The 18,611-nt window shown below is 51.2% G+C and overlaps 4 protein-coding genes across 5 annotated transcripts; all 4 read right to left on the bottom strand.

Annotated features, from left to right (window-relative positions):
• Nucleotides 1-2,524: 2,524 nt before the first annotated feature.
• LOC127000550 (pro-resilin-like) lies at nt 2,525-3,588 on the bottom strand. The gene is made up of 2 exons (XM_050864316.1): nt 3,550-3,588; nt 2,525-2,926 (listed from the first exon to the last, which is right to left on the bottom strand). The coding sequence occupies exons 1-2, from the start codon at nt 3,559-3,561 to the stop codon at nt 2,582-2,584; spliced, it is 357 nt and encodes a 118-aa protein (XP_050720273.1). The 5' UTR covers nt 3,562-3,588; the 3' UTR covers nt 2,525-2,581.
• A 2,018-nt stretch (nt 3,589-5,606) lies between these two features.
• Nucleotides 5,607-6,524, bottom strand: LOC127000551 (cuticle protein 19.8-like; the record flags this gene model as incomplete). The annotated part of the gene is made up of 1 exon (XM_050864317.1): nt 5,607-6,524. A coding segment is annotated over one exon (387 nt), but the record flags the coding sequence as incomplete, so codon positions are not given.
• Nucleotides 6,525-9,232: 2,708 nt separating this feature from the next.
• Nucleotides 9,233-14,430, bottom strand: LOC127000546 (pro-resilin-like). 2 transcript variants are annotated; one of them, XM_050864309.1, is made up of 2 exons: nt 14,217-14,430; nt 9,233-10,040 (listed from the first exon to the last, which is right to left on the bottom strand). In XM_050864309.1, the coding sequence occupies exons 1-2, from the start codon at nt 14,226-14,228 to the stop codon at nt 9,696-9,698; spliced, it is 357 nt and encodes a 118-aa protein (XP_050720266.1). In that variant the 5' UTR covers nt 14,229-14,430; the 3' UTR covers nt 9,233-9,695. The 2 variants fall into 2 exon arrangements, with proteins under 2 accessions (XP_050720266.1, XP_050720267.1); XM_050864310.1 differs by lacking the exon at nt 14,217-14,430 and adding an exon at nt 10,663-10,691.
• A 1,732-nt stretch (nt 14,431-16,162) lies between these two features.
• Nucleotides 16,163-17,785, bottom strand: LOC127000948 (pro-resilin-like). Its single transcript, XM_050865125.1, has 2 exons — nt 17,774-17,785; nt 16,163-17,192 (listed from the first exon to the last, which is right to left on the bottom strand). Exons 1-2 carry the CDS (start codon nt 17,783-17,785, stop codon nt 16,806-16,808), a joined length of 399 nt encoding a protein of 132 aa, XP_050721082.1. The 3' UTR covers nt 16,163-16,805.
• Nucleotides 17,786-18,611: the final 826 nt, after the last annotated feature.

The raw sequence follows: 18,611 nt of genomic DNA, 5'->3' as shown, positions 1-18,611 counted from the left end.
GGTTGGAGCAAGATCTGTAGTAACAGGTCTCCTCACTTTACCTCCACTGCGCAGCCTGTGACGTCAGGTGGCTGTGAGACAGTGAGGAAGACGGGAAACTATTCTATATTCCCCGTTCTCTCATTGCGCTGCCGTTTTCTCTCTCTCTCTCTCTCTCTCTCTCTCTCTCTCTCTCTCTCTCTCTCTCTCTCTCAAGAATACCCCATATTTGCCCCCAGATGTTGATGCTGTCATTATTATTAGTAGTAGTAGTATTGTGTGTGGTGTGTGTTTACTCACAAACTCAAATGTACGCATAACAGCTATAATATTTTGTTTATCTCCCTACTTCATATTTTTTCTATATGTAATTCTTATAATGTGCCTTGTCAATGGCTCTGAGTAGATACCCTCTACTCCATTCTTATTACTAGCTTACATGTGTGTGTGTGTGTGTGTGTGTGTGTGTGTGTGTGTGTGTGTGTGTGTGTGTGTGTGTGACCCGACGAGGGAGAGGGGGAGTTAGGGGTCAGCGGCGGTTTGAAGGTGACATAAAAGGTGGAATAGCTAATGATTTAGAACATCTTCAGCAAGGGGGTGCAGGTGCAGGATTACTCGGCAGTCTGTCTGTTTGTAATGTTTCATGAACTGTAATGATAATTTTTAGTAAGTCTCGTGCATCAGTGCTTTATGAAGGCTGTACATGTTTCTAGTGTGGCTCAGAAGAGCTGTTCACACGAATAGAGCGGTTGAATGATGCAAAACGGAGAGTCACTGGCTGACTGACAGGCTGTAGAGACCGGTGAATGACGGGACCGGGGACGGGCATTGTTATGCGGGGCACGAGAACATTTTCAGCAGTGCCTCGGGCGGCTGGGCACGGAGTCCCTAAGTCCAGAAGAACAACAAACACTAATACAGTGGTAGGCAGCGGCCAACAGGCAGGAGCAGCAGGCAGCAGCGGTGGGAACCCACCTTTACGGCCATCGTTGTGTTGGTGTGGGTTGGAGCGGGAGTGGTGGTGTCGGGGAACCCCGCCTCGGCTTATATAGCTGCGCGGCGCTTCGCGGCTCACGCTGGGAAAAGTCGCCTGTGATAGGTAAGAATCAATTTCCCCGGGACACGGGCCAGTGTGAAATCCGGGATTGCCGCAGTTAACCTTCCTCAGGTTTCCTCAGGTACCTATTTATCGACAACCCGAAAGGGAGTATGAACAGCTGGGTGGGCTGCACGCGGACTTCCCGGTTCGGGATTCGAACCCGGGCGCGCGGAGTGGTATCCCGGGGTGATGGGTTTCTATCCCCCACAGGCTCAAGGGCGGATGGGCCGGAGGTGAGCAGCAAGGCTACGCGCAGCTATAGCGTATGCCTCCAATTTTACCTTTAACTCGGTCCCAAATGAACGTAATCAGACCTAACCCAACCCCACTTATATGTCAGAGTAGGAATGAACGTTTGTTTCTTGCACCACTACGCACTAATATAATGGAAACGGGTCATTAGGATGTCTTTAGTTCCCTCTAGTAATATCCTTCTATATGAGAGAGAAAAAAAGGAGCTACGGAATGACTTAGCCGGTATTATAAACTCTCCATTCTTAGGCCATTCCCTTGAGCTCTTTGCTAACAACATTAGTCAACGAAAAACTCTGTTCCCTAGGAGCTGTCTATGAGCCATTGTACGGGTTAATGGCTACCCTCCTGTACAAGATAATGGATACACCCAACATATTAAGTCTCCAAAGTAACAGTTTAGCCCTAGTAGACCAACGAAAAACTAGGTGGACACAGGGTCATCTTCTCTCAGGTGATATCAGATGATGGCCAGCAACTCCCCTTGTGTGCCGTTTACCAAGGGTGTCTCCGCGAGGCCACATTCATCCCACTTAAGTGCTGACAACGAGGTGACGGCCCATGTCTTGCCGATGACACTCCGTTTTATTTTAGTCCAAAAGTAATTTTCTTGTTATTGAGGGGTGGAAAGGTATAATTGCTAACGCTCTGCTGTCGTTTGTGTCGTGGGAGAGCAGCTTAGTTTTGTACGTTCATTTATTATAATTAGTATGATCTATCTATTCCCTGGCATCATGTTTTAGGAATGAAAATAACGCAAACGTTTCATCCCTGGACGTGTTACTAAATCAATTTTAATGTGCTGTTTTGCTGGCCGGTGAGGGGAAGAGACCTGTCTCGGTGCAACACTCGTTAAGTTCGGTGTACGTGTGCCCGAGAGGAAGTCCCTGTTTGGCGCAACACAGTGTGGCGTGTATGACGTGTGGTGATGGAGGCAGGAGAAGTGTGTGACGAACATAACACAAGGAATCTGCAGGAGGCTGGTCGTCCTCTATAGACAGCTCCTGTAAACCCATCCTCAGCTAACGTGTTGGTGGTTTAGGACGGAGTGGTGGGGGCAGAGAAGGAGGCCGAGGATGCTTGTCGTGACTTTATTGTGAGTGATGCATGAGTCGAGGAAATAAATACAAGATGGCGTGGCACGGTGTGGTCCAGGGGCGTTTCAGGGGTTGTCAGCCGGGGAGAGGTGGGGAGGGGCGGTGCGGTGCGGTGCAGTGCGTTACGGTGCAGGGACACCAGGATGTATTAGGCCTAGCGGACGTAGCCCTGCGTGGGTCTGGTGGTGGGGGCGCCGTATCTCTGCTGGGGGAACTGGGCCTCGCCCTCGTAGGTGACCTGCCCCACGAAGCCGGAGTCGCCGCTGACGGTGTAGTCGACGCGCTGGAGGCGGCCGTCGGGCAGCTGCACGTAGTAGGATCCCTTGGTGTTGTCGCCCTGGCGGGACTCCTGCTGACCGTAGTTGTTGCTGGAGGGCGCGTCGTTGACGGCCCAGTTGAAGTCATAGTTGGCGGGGGCGGCGTTTTGCTGGGTTGTCCCGTAGGAGGTGGCAGCGGTGCTCGCGAGGGTGGCGGCGAGGCCCAGGAGGAGGAGGGAGAGCTGTGGGCGTGTAAAGGAAGGGGTTAGTGTGTGTGTGTGAGTGGTGGATCAGGGAAAGATAAGGAGCAGGAGAGTTTTGGGGCGAGGAATGGGGTACTATCAGGAATGGGGGAGGAATAGAGACCCAAACGGGTCTACATTTTGTTTAAGAGGTGTCCTGATGCAGGCTATGGTAATGTTTGTATTTTGAAGGTGACATAAAAGGTGGAATAGCTAATGATTTAGAACATCTTCAGCAAGGGGGTGCAGGTGCAGGATTACTCGTCAGTCTGTCTGTTTGTAATGTTTCATGAACTGTAATGATAATCTTAAGTAAGTCTCGTGCATCAGTGGTTTATGAAGGCTGTACATGTTTCTAGTGTGGCTCCGAAGAGCTGTTCACACGAATAGAGCGGTTGAATGATGCAAAACGGAGAGTCACTGGCTGACTGACAGGCTGAAGAGAGACCGGTGAATGACGGGACCGGTGACGGGCATTGTTATGCGGGGCACGAGAACATTTTCAGCAGTGCCTCGGGAGGCTGGGCACGGAGTCCTTCAGTCCAGAAGAACAACAAACACTAATACAATGGTAGGCAGTGGCCAACAGGCAGCAGCAGCAGGCAGCAGCGGCGGGAACCCACCTTTGCGGCCATCGTTGTGTTGGTGTGCGTTGGAGCGGGAGTGGTGGTGTTGGCGAGCCCCGCCGCGGCTTATATAGCGGCGCGGCGGCTCGCGGCTCACGCTGGGAAAAGTCAAGGAGCCCTGGACGCCGCGGTCACGGGACACTAAGGAGCCAACGAGGGAGAGGGGGAGTTGGGGGTCAGCGGCGGGAGAGCTGCTGGACACACTTTACAAGCTGTGGTGAACAGCCTTAAGCTGTGAAACTTTAAGAGGAATTTTATGTGAAAGAATTTTCAATGAAGTCGAAAGCAATGAGAAAAATGTGCAGATTCATGCATAAATGATGTAACGAAGTTTTCTTTGGAATAATGAAGTCAGTGAACATCATAAAGGTAAGGTAAAGGTGGGTGCCTACGCTCCAGCTGCGCGTGACCGCTATTGTCATATCCGATCGGATGGCTCCTTATGCCTGTGATAGGTAAGAATCAATTTCCCCGGGACACGGGCCAGTGTGAAATCCGGGACTGCCGCAGTTAACCTTCCTCAGGTTTCCTCAGGTACCTATTTATCGACAACCCGAAAGGGAGTATGAACAGCTGGGTGGGCTGCACGCGGACTTCCCGGGCCGGGACTCGAACCCGGGCCCGCGGAGTGGTATCCAGGGACACTGACCACTAGACCACGGAGAAAAAAAGGAATATTTGCATCTAAATCTGAAGAGACGTGTAATGGAGGCATTCTTTGTCCTTCTGAATAGATATTATTGACATGGGCAGTACAGACACTTAAACATGGTTACGTCAGAGAGGCAGTGGTCTACGCGCCAACAATTGACTGTCGTACGACCGCTATTAATTGCCATTCTGCCCTAAACGTTGCCGTCGCAGGTTCAATCACGAGAACGGTGGAGGTTGTTGGGCCACATCACTAAGGAACTAACTCAACCCATCGCAACCCAATCAAATGCAACCCAATTCAATCCATCTCAATTCACTACCGTACATCCCAGCCAAAACTAATCATACTCTACCCAATGCATCACATCCTAACTAAAGTTAACACTCTAACAACGCAACTAAAGTGAATTTAACATTGGTTCCGTAGGTCAGTGGCTAGCATGCTTACCTACGAACCCGTGGGACCTTGTTCGAATCCCGGCCCTGGCAGTCGGCGTGAAACCCAAGAAGCTGCTCAGCCTCCTTTTTGGGCTGGTCGATAAATGGGTACCTGGTGTAATCTGGGGAAGGTAAGTTGATGTAACCCGGATGTCACACTGGCCCTGTGTCCCGGGGTAATGGGTTCTTATACCCCACAGGCTCTAGGGCGGATGGGCCGGAGGTGAGCAGCGAGGCTACGCGCAGCTATAGCGTATGCCTCCAATTTTACCTTTAACTCGGTCCCAAATTAACGTAATGAGACCTAACCCAACCCCACTTATATGTCAGAGTAGGAATGAACGTTTGTTTCTTGCACCACTACGCACTAATATAATGGAAACGGGTCATTAGGATGTCTTTAGTTCCCTCTAGTAATATCCTTCTATATGAGAGAGAAAAAAAGGAGCTACGGAATGACTTAGCCGGTATTATAAACTCTCCATTCTTAGGCCATTCCCTTGAGGTCTTTGCTAACAACATCAGTCAACGAAAAACTCCGTTCTCTAGGAGCTGTCTATGAGCCATTGTACGGGTTAATGGCTTCCCTCCTGTACAAGATAATGGATGCACCCAACATATGAAGTCTCCAAAGTAACAGGGTAGCGCTAGTAGACCAACGAAAAAGTAGGTGGACACAGGGTCAGCTTCTCTCAGGTGATATCAGATGATGGCCTGGAACTCCCCTTGTGTGCCGTTTACCAAGTGTATCTCCGCGAGGCCACATTGATCCCACTTAAGTGCTGACAACGAGGTTACGGCCCATGTCTTGCCGATGACACTCCGTTTTATTTTAGTCCAAAAGTAATTTTCTTGTTATTCAGGGGTGGAAAGGTATAATTGCTAACGCTCTGCTGTCGTTTGTGTCGTGGGAGCAGCTTAGTTTTGTACGTTCATTTATTATAATTAGTATGATCTATCTATTCCCTGGCATCATGTTTTAGGAATGAAAATAACGCAAACGTCTTTATCCCTAGATGTGTTATTGAATCAATTTTAATGTGCTGTTTTGCTGGCCGTTGACGGGAAGAGACCTGTCTCGATGCAACACTCGTCAACTTCAGTGTACGTGTGCCCGAGAGGAAGTCCCTGTTTGGCGCAAGACAGTGTGGCGTGTATGACGTGTTGTGGTGGAGGCAGGACAAGTATGTGACAAACATAACACAAGGAATCTGCAGGAGGCTGGTCGTCCTCTATAAGACAACTCCTGTAAACCCATCCCCAGCTAACCTGTTGGTGGTTTAGGACGAAGTGGTGGGGGCAGAGAAGGAGGCCGAGGATGCTTGCCGTGACTTTATTGTGAGTGATGCATGAGGCGAGGGAATAAATACAAGATGACGTGGCACGGTGTGGTCCAGGGGCGTTGCAGGGATTGTCAGCTGGGGAGGGGCGGGGAGGGGCGGTGCGGTGCGGTGCAGAGCGGTACGGTGCAGGGACACCAGGATATATTAGGCCTAGCGGCCGTAGCCCTGCGTGGGTCTGGTGGTGGGGGCGCCGTATCTCTGTTGGGGGAACTGGGCCTCGCCTTCGTAGGTGACCTGCGCCACGAAGCCGGAGTCGCCGCTGACGGTGTAGTCGACGCGCTGGAGGCGGCCGTCGGGCAGCTGCACGTAGTAGGATCCCTTCGTGTTGTCGCCCTGGCGGGACTCCTGCTGGCCGTAGTTGTTGCTGGAGGGCGCGTCGTTGACGGCCCAGTTGAAGTCATAGTTGGCGGGGGCGGCGTTTTGCTGGGTGGGCCCGTAGGAGGTGGCAGCGGTGCTCGCGAGGGTGGCGGCGAGGCCCAGGAGGAGGAGGGAGAGCTGTGGGCGTGTAAAGGAATGGGTTAGTGTGTGTGTGTGAGTGGTGGATCAGGGAAAGATAAGGAGCTGGAGAGTTTTGGGGCGAAGAATGTGGTACTATCAGGAATGGGGGAGGAATAGAGACCCAAACGGGTCTACATTTTGTTCAAGAGGTGTCCTGATGCAGGCTATGGTAATGTTTGTGGTTTGAAGGTGACATAAAAGGTGGAATAGCTAATGATTTAGAACATCTTCAGCAAGGGGGTGCTGGTGGAGGATTACTCGGCAGTCTGTCTGTTTGTAATATTTCATGAACTGTAATGATAATCTTAAGTAAGTCTCGTGCATTAGTGCTTTATGAAGGGTGTACATGTTTCTAGTATGGCTCAGAAGAGCTGTTCACACGAATAGAGCGGATGAATGATGCAAAACGGAGAGGCACTGGTTGACTGACAGGCTGAAGAGAGACCGGTGAATGACGGGACCGGTGACGGGCATTGTTATGCGGGGCACGAGAACATTTTCAGCGGTGCCTCGGGAGGCTGGGCACGGAGTCCCTCAGTCCAGAAGAACAACAAACACTAATACAATGGTAGCCAGCGGCCAACAGGCAGCAGCAGCAGGCAGCAGCGGCGGGAACCCACCTTTGCGGCCATCGTTGTGTTGGTGTGGGTTGGAGCGGGAGTGGTGGTGTTGGCGAGCCCCGCCGCGGCTTATATAGCGGCGCGGCGCCTCGCGGCTCACGCTGGGAAAAGTTGAGGAGCCCTGAACGCCGGTGTCACGGGACACAAGGGAGCCGACGAGGGCGAGGGGGAGTTGGGGGTCAGCGGCGGGAGAGCTGCTGGACACACTTTACAAGCTGTGGTGAACAGCCTTAAGCTGTAAAACTTTAAGAGAAATTTTATGTGAAAGAATTTTCTATGAAGTCGAAAGCAATGAGGAAAAGGTGCAGATTCATGCATAAATGATATAACGAGGTTTTCTTTGAAATAATGAAGAGTCAGTGAACATCATAAAGGTAAGGTAAAGGTGGGTGCATACACTCCAGCTGCGCGTGGCCGCTGTTCTCATCTCCGATACGATGGCTCCTTCAGCCTGTGATAGATAGCAATCAATTTCACCGGGACACTGGCCAGTGTGAAATCCGGGATTTCCGCACATAACCTTCCTCAGGTTGGCCCAGGTACCTATTTATCGACAACCTGAAAGGGAGGATGAACAGCTGGGTGTTCTGCACGTGGACTTCCCGGGCCGGGATTCGAACCCGGGCCCGCGGAGTGGTATCCAGGGACACTGACCACTAGACCACGGAGAAAAAAAGCAAACTTTGCATCTAAATCTGAAGAGACGTGTAATGGAGGCATTTTTTGTCCTTCTGAATAGATGTTATTGACATGGGCAGTACAGACACTTAAACATGGTTACGTCAGAGAGGCAGTGGTCTACGCGCCAACAATTGACTGTCGTACGACCGCCATTAATTGCCCTTCTGCCCTAAACGTTGCCGTCGCAGTTTCAATCACGAGAGCGGTGGAGGTTGTTGGGCCACATCACTAAGGAACTAACTCAACCCAACGCAACCCAATCAAATGCAACCCAATTCAATCCATCTCAATTCACTACCGTACATCCCAGCCAAAACTAATCATACTCTACCCAATGCATCACATCCTAACTAAAGTTAACACTCTAACAACGCAACTAAAGTGAATTTAACATTGGTTCCGTAGGTCAGTGGCTAGCATGCTTACCTACGAACCCGTGGGACCTTGTTGGAATCCCGGCCCTGGCAGTCGGCGTGAAACCCAAGAAGCTGCTCAGCCTCCTTTTTGACCTGGTCGATAAATGGGTACCTGGTGTAATCTGGGGAAGGTAAGTTGATGTAACCCGGATGTCACACTGGCCCTGTGTCCCGGGGTAATGGGTTCTTATCCCCCACAGGCTCTAGGGCGGATGGGCCGGAGGTGAGCAGCGAGGCTACGCGCAGCTATAGCGTATGCCTCCAATTTTACCTTTAACTCGGTCCCAAATGAACGTAATGAGACCTAACCCAACCCCACTTATATGTCAGAGTAGGAATGAACGTTTGTTTCTTGCACCACTACGCACTAATATAATGGAAACGGGTCATTAGGATGTCTTTAGTTCCCTCTAGTAATATCCTTCTATATGAGAGAGAAAAAAAGGAGCTACGGAATGACTTAGCCGGTATTATAAACTCTCCATGCTTAGGCTATTCCCTTTAGGTCTTTGCTAACAACATCAGTCAACGAAAAACTCTGTTCCCTAGGAGCTGTCTATGAGCCATTGTACGGGTTAATGGCTACCCTCCTGGACAAGATAATGGATACACCCAACATATTAAGTCTCCTTAGTAACAGTTTAGCGCTAGTAGACCAACGAAAAAGTAGGTGGACACAGGGTCAGCTTCTCTCAGGTGATATCAGATGATGGCCAGCAACTCCCCTTGTGTGCCGTTTACCAAGTGTGTCTCCGCGAGGCCACATTCATCCCACTTAAGTGCTGACAACGAGGTGACGGTCCATGTCTTGCCGATGACACTCCGTTTTATTTTAGTCCAAAAGTAATTTTCTTGTTATTCAGGGGTGGAAAGGTATAATTGCTAACGCTCTACTGTCGTTTGTGTCGTGGGAGAGCAGCTTAGTTTTGTACGTTCATTTATTATAATTAGTATGATCTATCTATTCTCTGGTGTCATGTTTTAGGAATGAAAATAACGCAAACGTTTCATCCTTGGACGTGTTACTAAATCAATTTTAATGTGCTGTTTTGCTGGCCGGTGAGGGGAAGAGACCTGTCTCGGTGCAACACTCGTTAAGTTCGGTGTACGTGTGCCCGAGATCAAGTTCCTGTTTGGCGCAACACAGTGTGGCGTGTATGACGTGTGGTGATGGAGGCAGGAGAAGTGTGTGACGAACATAACACAAGGAATCTGCAGGAGGCTGGTCGTCCTCTATAGACAGCTCCTGTAAACCCATCCTCAGGTAACGTGTTGGTGGTTTAGGACGGAGTGGTGGGAGCAGAGAAGGAGGCCGAGGATGCTTGTCGTGACTTTATTGTGAGTGATGCATGAGTCGAAGAAATAAATACAAGATGGCGTGGCACGGTGTGGTCCAGGGGCGTTGCAGGGGTTGTCAGCCGGGGAGGGGCGGGGAGGGGCGGTGCGGTGCGGTGCAGTGCGTTACGGTGCAGGGACACCAGGATGTATTAGGCCTAGCGGACGTAGCCCTGCGTGGGTCTGGTGGTGGGGGCGCCGTATCTCTGCTGGGGGAACTGGGCCTCGCCCTCGTAGGTGACCTGCCCCACGAAGCCGGAGTCGCCGCTGACGGTGTAGTCGACGCGCTGGAGGCGGCCGTCGGGCAGCTGCACGTAGTAGGATCCCTTGGTGTTGTCGCCCTGGCGGGACTCCTGCTGACCGTAGTTGTTGCTGGAGGGCGCGTCGTTGACGGCCCAGTTGAAGTCATAGTTGGCGGGGGCGGCGTTTTGCTGGGTTGTCCCGTAGGAGGTGGCATCGGTGCTCGCGAGGGTGGCGGCGAGGCCCAGGAGGAGGAGGGAGAGCTGTGGGCGTGTAAAGGAAGGGGTTAGTGTGTGTGTGTGAGTGGTGGATCAGGGAAAGATAAGGAGCAGGAGAGTTTTGGGGCGAGGAATGGGGTACTATCAGGAATGGGGGAGGAATAGAGACCCAAACGGGTCTACATTTTGTTTAAGAGGTGTCCTGATGCAGGCTATGGTAATGTTTGTGGTTTGAAGGTGACATAAAAGGTGGAATAGCTAATGATTTAGAACATTTTAGCAAGGGGGTGCAGATGCAGGATTACTCGGCAGTCTGTCTGTTTGTAATGTTTCATGAACTGTAATGATAATCTTAAGTAAGTCTCGTGTATCAGTGGTTTATGAAGGCTGTACATGTTTCTAGTGTGGCTCCGAAGAGCTGTTCACACGAATAGAGCGGTTGAATGATGCAAAACGGAGAGTCACTGGCTGACTGACAGGCTGAAGAGAGACCGGTGAATGACGGGACCGGTGACGGGCATTGTTATGCGGGGCACGAGAACATTTTCAGCAGTGCCTCGGGAGGCTGGGCACGGAGTCCCTCAGTCCAGAAGAACAACAAACACAAATACAATGGTAGGCAGTGGCCAACAGGCAGCAGCAGCAGGCAGCAGCGGCGGGAACCCACCTTTGCGGCCATCGTTGTGTTGGTGTGCGTTGGAGCGGGAGTGGTGGTGTTGGCGAGCCCTGCCGCGGCTTATATAGCGGCGCGGCACCTCGCGGCTCACGCTGGGAAAAGTCAAGGAGCCCTGGACGCCGCGGTCACGGGACACTAGGGAGCCAACGAGGGAGAGGGGGAGTTGGGGGTCATCGGCGGGAGAGCTGCTGGACACACTTTACAAGCTGTGGTGAACAGCCTTAAGCTGTGAAACTTTAAGAGGAATTTTATGTGAAAGAATTTTCAATGAAGTCGAAAGCAATGAGGAAAATGTGCAGATTCATGCATAAATGATGTAACGAGGTTTTCTTTGGAATAATGAAGTCAGTGAACATCATAAAGGTAAGGTAAAGGTGGGTGCCTACGCTCCAGCTGCGCGTGACCGCTATTGTCATATCCGATCGGATGGCTCCTTATGCCTGTGATAGGTAAGAATCAATTTCCCCGGGACACGGGCCAGTGTGAAATCCGGGATTGCCGCAGTTAACCTTCCTCAGGTTTCCTCAGGTACCTATTTATCGACAACCCGAAAGGGATTATGAACAGCTGGGTGGGCTGCACGCGGACTTCCCGGGCCGGGACTCGAACCCGGGCCCGCGGAGTGGTATCCAGGGACACTGACCACTAGACCACGGAGAAAAAAAGTAATATTTGCATCTAAATCTGAAGAGACGTGTAATGGAGGCATTCTTTGTCCTTCTGAATAGATGTTATTGACATGGGCAGTACAGACACTTAAACATGGTTACGTCAGAGAGGCAGTGGTCTACGCGCCAACAATTGACTGTCGTACGACCGCCATTAATTGCCATTCTGCCCTAAACGTTGCCGTCGCAGGTTCAATCACGAGAGCGGTGGAGGTTGTTGGGCCACATATCTAAGGAACCAACTCGACCCAACGCAACCCAATTAAATACTGCCCAATTCAATCCATCTCAATTCACTACCGTACATCCCAGCCAAAACTAATCATACTCTACCCAATGCATCACATCCTAACTAAAGTTAACACTCTAACAACGCAACTAAAGTGAATTTAACATTGGTTCCGTAGGTCAGTGGCTAGCATGCTTACCTACGAACCCGTGGGACCTTGTTCGAATCCCGGCCCTGGCAGTCGGCGTGAAACCCAAGAAGCTGCTCAGCCTCCTTTTTGGGCTGGTCGATAAATGGGTACCTGGTGTAATCTGGGGAAGGTAAGTTGATGTAACCCGGATGTCACACTGGCCCTGTGTCCCGGGGTAATGGGTTCTTATGCCCCACAGGCTCAAGGGCGGATGGGACGGAGGTGAGCAGCGAGGCTACGCGCAGCTATAGCGTATGCCTCCAATTTTACCTTTAACTCGGTCCCAAATGAACGTAATCAGACCTAACCCAACCCCACTTATATGTCAGAGTAGGAATGAACGTTTGTTTCTTGCACCACTACGCACTAATATAATGGAAACGGGTCATTAGGATGTCTTTAGTTCCCTCTAGTAATATCCTTCTATATGAGAGAGAAAAAAAGGAGCTACGGAATGACTTAGCCGGTATTATAAACTGTCCACTCTTAGGCCATTCCCTTGAGGTCAATGCTAACAATATCAGTCAACGAAACTTCGTTCCCTAGGAGCTGTCTATGAGCCATTGTACGGGTTAATGGCTACCCTCCTGGACAAGATAATGGATACACCCAACATATTAAGTCTCCTTAGTAACAGTTTAGCGCTAGTAGACCAACGAAAAACTAGGTGGAAAAAGGGTCAGCTTCTCCCAGGTGATGTCAGATGATGGCCAGCAACTCCCCTTGTGTGGCGTTTACCAAGTGTATCTCCGCGAGGCCACATTCATCCCACTTAAGTGCTGACAACGAGGTGACGGCCCATGTCTTGCCGATGACACTCCGTTTTATTTTAGTCCAAAAGTAATTTTCTTGTTATTCAGGGGTGGAAAGGTATAATTGCTAACGCTCTACTGTCGTTTGTGTCGTGGGAGAGCAGCTTAGTTTTGTACGTTCATTTATTATAATTAGTATGATCTATCTATTCTCTGGTGTCATGTTTTAGGAATGAAAATAACGCAAACGTTTCATCCCTGGACGTGTTACTAAATCAATTTTAATGTGCTGTTTTGCTGGCCGGTGAGGGGAGGAGACCTGTCTCGGTGCAACACTCGTTAAGTTCGGTGTACGTGTGCCCGAGATCAAGTCCCTGTTTGGCGCAACACAGTGTGGCGTGTATGACGTGTGGTGATGGAGGCAGGAGAAGTGTGTGACGAACATAACACAAGGAATCTGCAGGAGGCTGGTCGTCCTCTATAGACAGCTCCTGTAAACCCATCCTCAGCTAACGTGTTGGTGGTTTAGGACGGAGTGGTGGGAGCAGAGAAGGAGGCCGAGGATGCTTGCCGTGACTTTATTGTGAGTGATGCATGAGTCGAGGAAATAAATACAAGATGGCGTGGCACGGTGTGGTCCAGGGGCGTTGCAGGGGTTGTCAGCCGGGGAGGGGCGGGGAGGGGCGGTGCGGTGAGGTGCAGTGCGTTACGGTGCAGGGACACCAGGATGTATTAGGCCTAGCGGACGTAGCCCTGCGTGGGTCTGGTGGTGGGGGCGCCGTATCTCTGCTGGGGGAACTGGGCCTCGCCCTCGTAGGTGACCTGCCCCACGAAGCCAGAGTCGCCGCTGACGGTGTAGTCGACGCGCTGGAGGCGGCCGTCGGGCAGCTGCACGTAGTAGGATCCCTTGGTGTTGTCGCCCTGGCGGGACTCCTGCTGACCGTAGTTGTTGCTGGAGGGCGCGTCGTTGACGGCCCAGTTGAAGTCATAGTTGGCGGGGGCGGCGTTTTGCTGGGTTGTCCCGTAGGAGGTGGCAGCGGTGCTCGCGAGGGTGGCGGCGAGGCCCAGGAGGAGGAGGGAGAGCTGTGGGCGTGTAAAGGAAGGGGTTAGTGTGTGTGTGTGAGTGGTGGATCAGGGAAAGATAAGGAGCTGGAGAGTTTTGGGGCGAGGAATGGGGTACTATCAGGAATGGGGGAGGAATAGAGACCCAAACGGGTCTACATTTTGTTTAAGAGGTGTCCTGATGCAGGCTATGGTAATGTTTGTGGTTTGAAGGTGACATAAAAGGTGGAATAGCTAATGATTTAGAACATCTTCAGCAAGGGGGTGCAGGTGCAGGATTACTCGGCAGTCTGTCTGTTTGTAATGTTTCATGAACTGTAATGATAATCTTAAGTAAGTCTCGTGCATCAGTGGTTTATGAAGGCTGTACATGTTTCTAGTGTGGCTCAAAAGAGCTGTTCACACGAATAGAGCGGTTGAATGATGCAAAACGGAGAGTCACTGGCTGACTGACAGGCTGAAGAGAGACCGGTGAATGACGGGACCGGTGACGGGCATTGTTATGCGGGGCACGAGAACATTTTCAGCAGTGCCTCGGGAGGCTGGGCACGGAGTCCCTCAGTCCAGAAGAACAACAAACACTAATACAATGGTAGGCAGTGGCCAACAGGCAGCAGCAGCAGGCAGCAGCGGCGGGAACCCACCTTTGCGGCCATCGTTGTGTTGGTGTGCGTTGAAGCGGGAGTGGTGGTGTTGGCGAGCCCCGCCGCGGCTTATATAGCGGCGCGGCGCCTCGCGGCTCACGCTGGGAAAAGTCAAGGAGCCCTGGACGCCGCGGTCACGGGACACTAGGGAGCCAACGAGGGAGAGGGGGAGTTGGGGGTCATCGGCGGGAGAGCTGCTGGACACACTTTACAAGCTGTGGTGAACAGCCTTAAGCAGTGAAACTTTAAGAGGAATTTTATGTGAAAGAATTTTCAATGAAGTTGAAAGCAATGAGGAAAATGTGCAGATTCATGCATAAATGATGTAACGAGGTTTTCTTTGGAATAATGAAGTCAGTGAACATCATAAAGGTAAGGTAAAGGTGGGTGCCTACGCTCCAGCTGCGCGTGACCGCTATTGTCATATCCGATCGGATGGCTCCTTATGCCTGTGATAGGTAAGAATCAATTTCCCCGGGACACGGGCCAGTGTGAAATCCGGGATTGACGCAGTTAACCTTCCTCAGGTTTCCTCAGGTACCTATTTATCGACAACCCGAAAGGGAGTATGAACAGCTGGGTGGGCTGCACGCGGACTTCCCGGGCCGGGACTCGAACCCGGGCCCGCGGAGTGGTATCCAGGGACACTGACCACTAGACCACGGAGAAAAAAAGTAATATTTGCATCTAAATCTGAAGAGACGTGTAATGGAGGCATTCTTTGTCCTTCTGAATAGATGTTATTGACATGGGCAGTACAGACACTTAAACATGGTTACGTCAGAGAGGCAGTGGTCTACGCGCCAACAATTGACTGTCGTACGACCGCCATTAATTGCCATTCTGCCCTAAACGTTGCCGTCGCAGGTTCAATCACGAGAGCGGTGGAGGTTGTTGGGCCACATATCTAAGGAACCAACTCGACCCAACGCAACCCAATTAAATACTGCCCTATTCAATCCATCTCAATTCACTACCGTACATCCCAGCCAAAACTAATCATACTCTACCCAATGCATCACATCCTAACTAAAGTTAACACCCTAACAGCGCAACTAAAGTGAATTTAACATTGGTTCCGTAGGTCAGTGGCTAGCATGCTTACCTACGAACCCGTGGGACCTTGTTCGAATCCCGGCCCTGGCAGTCGGCGTGAAACCCAAGAAGCTGCTCAGCCTCCTTTTTGGGCTGGTCGATAAATGGGTACCTGGTGTAATCTGGGGAAGGTAAGTTGATGTAACCCGGATGTCACACTGGCCCTGTGTCCCGGGGTAATGGGTTCTTATGCCCCACAGGCTCAAGGGCGGATGGGACGGAGGTGAGCAGCGAGGCTACGCGCAGCTATAGCGTATGCCTCCAATTTTACCTTTAACTCGGTCCGAAATGAACGTAATCAGACCTAACCCAACCCCACTTATATGTCAGAGTAGGAATGAACGTTTGTTTCTTGCACCACTACGCACTAATATAATGGAAACGGGTCATTAGGATGTCTTTAGTTCCCTCTAGTAATATCCTTCTATATGAGAGAGAAAAAAAAGGAGCTACGGAATGACTTAGCCGGTATTATAAACTGTCCACTCTTAGACCATTCCCTTGAGGTCAATGCTAACAATATCAGTCAACGAAACTTCGTTCCCTAGGAGCTGTCTATGAGCCATTGTCCGGGTTAATGGCTACCCTCCTGGACAAGATAATGGATACACCCAACATATTAAGTCTCCTTAGTAACAGTTTAGCGCTAGTAGACCAACGAAAAACTTGGTGGAAAAAGGGTCAGCTTCTCCCAGGTGATGTCAGATGATGGCCAGCAACTCCCCTTGTGTGGCGTTTACCAAGTGTATCTCCGCGAGGCCACATTCATCCCACTTAAGTGCTGACAACGAGGTGACGGCCCATGTCTTGCCGATGACACTCCGTTTTATTTTAGTCCAAAAGTAATTTTCTTGTTATTCAGGGGTGGAAAGGTATAATTGCTAACGCTCTGCTGTCGTTTGTGTCGTGGGAGAGCAGCTTAGTTTTGTACGTTCATTTATTATAATTAGTATGATCTATCTATTCCCTGGCATCATGTTTTAGGAATGAAAATAACGCAAACGTCTTTATCCCTAGATGTGTTATTGAATCAATTTTAATGTGCTGTTTTGCTGGCCGTTGACGGGAAGAGACCTGTCTCGATGCAACACTCGTCAACTTCAGTGTACGTGTGCCCGAGAGGAAGTCCCTGTTTGGCGCAAGACAGTGTGGCGTGTATGACGTGTTGTGGTGGAGGCAGGACAAGTATGTGACAAACATAACACAAGGAATCTGCAGGAGGCTGGTCGTCCTCTATAAGACAACTCCTGTAAACCCATCCCCAGCTAACCTGTTGGTGGTTTAGGACGAAGTGGTGGGGGCAGAGAAGGAGGCCGAGGATGCTTGCCGTGACTTTATTGTGAGTGATGCATGAGGCGAGGGAATAAATACAAGATGACGTGGCACGGTGTGGTCCAGGGGCGTTGCAGGGATTGTCAGCTGGGGAGGGGCGGGGAGGGGCGGTGCGGTGCGGTGCAGAGCGGTACGGTGCAGGGACACCAGGATATATTAGGCCTAGCGGCCGTAGCCCTGCGTGGGTCTGGTGGTGGGGGCGCCGTATCTCTGTTGGGGGAACTGGGCCTCGCCTTCGTAGGTGACCTGCGCCACGAAGCCGGAGTCGCCGCTGACGGTGTAGTCGACGCGCTGGAGGCGGCCGTCGGGCAGCTGCACGTAGTAGGATCCCTTCGTGTTGTCGCCCTGGCGGGACTCCTGCTGGCCGTAGTTGTTGCTGGAGGGCGCGTCGTTGACGGCCCAGTTGAAGTCATAGTTGGCGGGGGCGGCGTTTTGCTGGGTGGGCCCGTAGGAGGTGGCATCGGTGCTCGCGAGGGTGGCGGCGAGGCCCAGGAGGAGGAGGGAGAGCTGTGGGCGTGTAAAGGAAGGGGTTAGTGTGTGTGTGTGAGTGGTGGATCAGGGAAAGATAAGGAGCTGGAGAGTTTTGGGGCGAGGAATGTGGTACTATCAGGAATGGGGGAGGAATAGAGACCCAAACGGGTCTACATTTTGTTCAAGAGGTGTCCTGATGCAGGCTATGGTAATGTTTGTGGTTTGAAGGTGACATAAAAGGTGGAATAGCTAATGATTTAGAACATCTTCAGCAAGGGGGTGCTGGTGGAGGATTACTCGGCAGTCTGTCTGTTTGTAATATTTCATGAACTGTAATGATAATCTTAAGTAAGTCTCGTGCATTAGTGCTTTATGAAGGGTGTACATGTTTCTAGTATGGCTCAGAAGAGCTGTTCACACGAATAGAGCGGATGAATGATGCAAAACGGAGAGGCACTGGTTGACTGACAGGCTGAAGAGAGACCGGTGAATGACGGGACCGGTGACGGGCATTGTTATGTGGGGCACGAGAACATTTTCAGCGGTGTCTCGGGAGGCTGGGCACGGAGTCCCTCAGTCCAGAAGAACAGCAAACACTAATACAATGGTAGCCAGCGGCCAACAGGCAGCAGCAGCAGGCAGCAGCGGCGGGAACCCACCTTTGCGGCCATCGTTGTGTTGGTGTGGGTTGGAGCGGGAGTGGTGGTGTTGGCGAGCCCCGCCGCGGCTTATATAGCGGCGCGGCGCCTCGCGGCTCACGCTGGGAAAAGTTGAGGAGCCCTGAACGCCGGTGTCACGGGACACAAGGGAGCCGACGAGGGCGAGGGGGAGTTGGGGGTCAGCGGCGGGAGAGCTGCTGGACACACTTTACAAGCTGTGGTGAACAGCCTTAAGCTGTAAAACTTTAAGAAAAATTTTATGTGAAAGAATTTTCTATGAAGTCGAAAGCAATGAGGAAAAGGTGCAGATTCATGCATAAATGATATAACGAGGTTTTCTTTGAAATAATGAAGAGTCAGTGAACATCATAAAGGTAAGGTAAAGGTGGGTGCATACACTCCAGCTGCGCGTGGCCGCTGTTCTCATCTCCGATACGATGGCTCCTTCAGCCTGTGATAGATAGCAATCAATTTCACCGGGACACGGGCCAGTGTGAAATCCGGGATTTCCGCACATAACCTTCCTCAGGTTGGCCCAGGTACCTATTTATCGACAACCTGAAAGGGAGGATGAACAGCTGGGTGTTCTGCACGTGGACTTCCCGGGCCGGGATTCGAACCCGGGCCCGCGGAGTGGTATCCAGGGACACTGACCACTAGACCACGGAGAAAAAAAGCAAACTTTGCATCTAAATCTGAAGAGACGTGTAATGGAGGCGTTCTTTGTCCTTCTGAATAGATGTTATTGACATGGGCAGTACAGACACTTAAACATGGTTACGTCAGAGAGGCAGTGGTCTACGCGCCAACAATTGACTGTCGTACGACCGCCATTAAT

This window comes from Eriocheir sinensis, chromosome 19, assembly GCF_024679095.1.
Source record: "Eriocheir sinensis breed Jianghai 21 chromosome 19, ASM2467909v1, whole genome shotgun sequence".
NCBI classification, from domain to species: Eukaryota; Metazoa; Arthropoda; class Malacostraca; order Decapoda; family Varunidae; genus Eriocheir; species Eriocheir sinensis.
This window is presented reverse-complemented; position numbering and strand designations above follow the sequence as displayed.